At 33.6% G+C, this 3,442-nt stretch overlaps 1 protein-coding gene across 1 annotated transcript; it reads right to left on the bottom strand.

Annotated features, from left to right (window-relative positions):
- Positions 1-276: 276 nt before the first annotated feature.
- Positions 277-1,343, bottom strand: LOC110312594 (olfactory receptor 2B11-like). Its single transcript, XM_021186308.1, has one exon. The coding sequence runs from the start codon at positions 1,269-1,271 to the stop codon at positions 333-335; it is 939 nt and encodes a 312-aa protein (XP_021041967.1). The 5' UTR covers positions 1,272-1,343; the 3' UTR covers positions 277-332.
- Between the last annotated feature and the right edge of the window lie 2,099 nt (positions 1,344-3,442).

Genomic DNA, 3,442 nt, shown 5'->3' with positions numbered 1-3,442 from the left:
TGTTTACTATGTGGCTTTCATGCCAACTAGCTTAAAAACATGTAAGTGGTTTATAAATTAAATTATTGTTTTATCATTTAATAAAGTATTTATAAATGTACTAACACCAATACAAGTATTTTAACAAATTTTAAGCAACACATCGTATTTGTTAACCAAGATTAACCATTGTCTAATACAGTTAATCAAGTAACTAGACAGAATTTGCAAAAACATGTAAAAAAAAAATAAGAGTGAGGTTTTGTTTGTTTGTTTGTTTGTTTTATAACAGGGAATGAGTTATAGGGAAAGATGCTAATGTGTTAACTATTTTGTATAATGTCGATAAGGTTTCACTTTGGAATAAAAATCTTTCTGAATAGGTTACCTAATGCCCCCTTAACATCCTTATTTCTCAGAGTGTAGATGAAGGGGTTCAGTGTAGGAGTTACTACTCCATAGAAGAGAGCCATGAACTTAGGTTGGTCTTTTGTAATAGAGGAGGGAGGTTGAAGATACATACTAATACCTGGACCATAGAACAAGAGAACCACAATTAGATGAGAGGAACATGTCCCAAAGGCCTTTTTCCTTCCCTCTATTGATTTGATTTTAAAGACAGCATGTCCAATACTAGCATAGGAGGCAAGAATTAAACACAGAGGGACAGCTAAGAGAAAAATGCATATTACTGAGAGAGCAAGCTCATTAGTATCTTTTTCACCACAAGCAGTTTTTATCAGAATTGGAATTTCACACACCAAATGATCCATTTTATTGTGGCCACATAGAGGCAATTGCAGTGTTACAGTGGCCTCTGAGACAGCATAGTAAATCCCAGTCAGCCACACAGTGGATACTAACAGGATGCAGTTGCGCCGATTCATTATGAGAGTATAGTGCAGCGGTTTGCAGATGGCCACATATTGGTCAAAGGACATAAGAGCCAGGAGGACACACTCTGTACCTCCCATTGTGTGGAAGAAATAAAGCTGAACTACACACCTCATGTAGCTGATGGTCTTGGTAGAGCCCCAAAGGTTAATTAACATCTGAGGTACAATGCTTGTGGTGTAGCACATGTCCAGAAAGGAGAGGTTGGTGAGGAAGAAATACATGGGGCTATGTAGACAGGGGTCTAATATAGACACGAGAATGATGGCAATGTTTCCAATCATGGCTGTGGGGTATGTTACCAGAAGAATAATAAAGAGAGGAAGTTCTAGCCAAGGACGGTCTGCAAAACCAAGTAGAATAAACTCTTCTGGGTGACTTTTATTGATCAATATCATTCTCTGCAATCTGATTCTCCTATAGTAAAGATGTATCAAGAAAGTTAGTATGATAGTAAAGCCTCATGATTCATTGGCTATTACTATAGACACCAGGGTTGGTATTCTGCATTTGGAATATCATGGTGATGCTTAGTAGATAACTTAGTCCATATAGAGTTTTGTGCCAAAGCAAGAAGACCTGCGTATTTTCTTCAGTACTCAGGCAAAACCATTTCTATAATCCCAATTCTGGATAAGAAAAGTCTGGTTATTTTTATTTTATTTTATTTTATTTTATTTATTTATTTTATTTTATTTTATTTTATTTTATTTTATTTTATTTTATTTTATTTTATTTTTGGAGCTTGCTGACTTGTTAGTGTAGCTGAATTGATGAGTTACAAGTTTAGTAGGAGGCACAGTCTCAAAAAATAAAATAGAAATCAAATGTAGAAAAAATTGACACAGATGCTGGGTTTCATATGCACAATCTACCCACAGCACAGAAACATGTATGCATATCTAATAATATACATATACACTCTCAGAAGCACACAAAATAATCTGACAAGTGATGAATTAACACCTGTTTATGAAAATAAACTTAAAATGGGCTTTCTAATTATTTGACAGTATATGTGGCATAAAGGAGAGTAACTAATTTTAACAGCAGTGCTGAAGGGATTACTGAAACATCACAGAAACAGTTCCAGAAATCAGTCAGAGAAATTGGTAGAAAGATTTCTGAGTTCTGAATTCTCAGTCTAGAAGGTTGGTCTGTCAAGTTCTAGCTCCTGAGCTGAATCATTAAATCTTTTATATAAGTAATAAGTTCATTTGAGATCTATACACACCTCATCTATATACTTGATATTAAGCCATGTAGTTTAAACATCATTCTCCTTCATGCATATACAGTTATAAATAGCCCATATTTATAAACCAAATGAAGTAAGACTCAGGTAGAGTGTTGTTCTTTTTTTGGCATTTATGTACTTTGTTGTATATGTACTTCCTGTATTTAATGCATGTTTGCTGTTCAATAATTTATGATAAATTATAGTAAACTTGTTCATCAGATGTTCATAATCATAGAGGAATTTCTTTACCAATTCAGCTTAATTCTCTATTTAATACAAAAGTTTGCTGTACTATCAGGAACATATTGATTTTTGTTATTCGTATTGTTTTTGTGAATATATTTCTCAATGCCAACAATCCTTTTTTCAGCAGATGTCTTAATTTAGATGGAATCACATTCAAATACCAATTATTTTATATTTCCTATATGTATTATCTTACTTCATAGCTAAAGTAAATGCTGATACAACAAAATGATGGAACAGAATAAAACAATGTTTGAAAACTAAAATTTGCCTATATACACATTTTATTCACTGTTTCATAAAAAGTTATCTCTGGAAAAAATGAATATTCAGATTGGATGTTCAGATAACGATATACTCAACAAGTCTGAGTTACTCCTTTTGCTATTTAGCATCTTTGCAGCTGACTATTTTCTTATAATAGAAGCAGATCTCAGTCTTCCTTTACTGACAGTTCACAGCCACCTTGTGAGGGTCATAACCACCCACTCAGAATAAGGAATGAATCATGTTCTTTGACATTATACTAGGTCAGATTCATACATTATAAAAAGGGGGGAAGTCCTGTATGCTAAAGTAAAAATTCCAACAACTTCTAATTTTAACATAAATTTAATTTAATTTAAGAAATTAATTGTAGTTATGGTTGTTTTGCCGGCATATATGCCTGTGGATCACATATGTGTCTGGTGCACACAGAGGCCAGAAGAAGGCAAAGATCCCTGAACTGGAATTAATGTTGATTGCAAACCTTTACATGAAGGCTGGGAATAGAATTTGGTTCCTTTAGAAGGCAATCTTCTTAACTGCTGAGCCATCTGAACAACTTCTTAATGAGTTCTTTATGATAAGTACTCTAACAAGCTTCACCCACTCTGAAAATCGTTTAGCTCCTGTTGCCAAATAAGAGAATCTTATTTCTGTATTTTATGCTTTTTTTAAGTGTTTGCTTTGTTAGTTTCCTAATAGCTATGGATGATCTAAGCATCAAGAATTTATCAGTGCCTAAAATATAGAGACAAAACAGCCGATTATAAGTTAGCACTTCTGGAATCCACAGCCTGAAATTAATAGCATGATGCC

Source organism: Mus caroli, chromosome 17 (genome assembly GCF_900094665.2).
Source record: "Mus caroli chromosome 17, CAROLI_EIJ_v1.1, whole genome shotgun sequence".
NCBI lineage: Eukaryota > Metazoa > Chordata > Mammalia > Rodentia > Muridae > Mus > Mus caroli.
This window is presented reverse-complemented; position numbering and strand designations above follow the sequence as displayed.

Coding starts and splice junctions, on each gene's coding strand:
- LOC110312594 (XM_021186308.1), bottom strand. CDS start 1,271: ATGATATTGATCAATAAAAGTCACCCAGAAGAGTTTATTCTACTTGGT.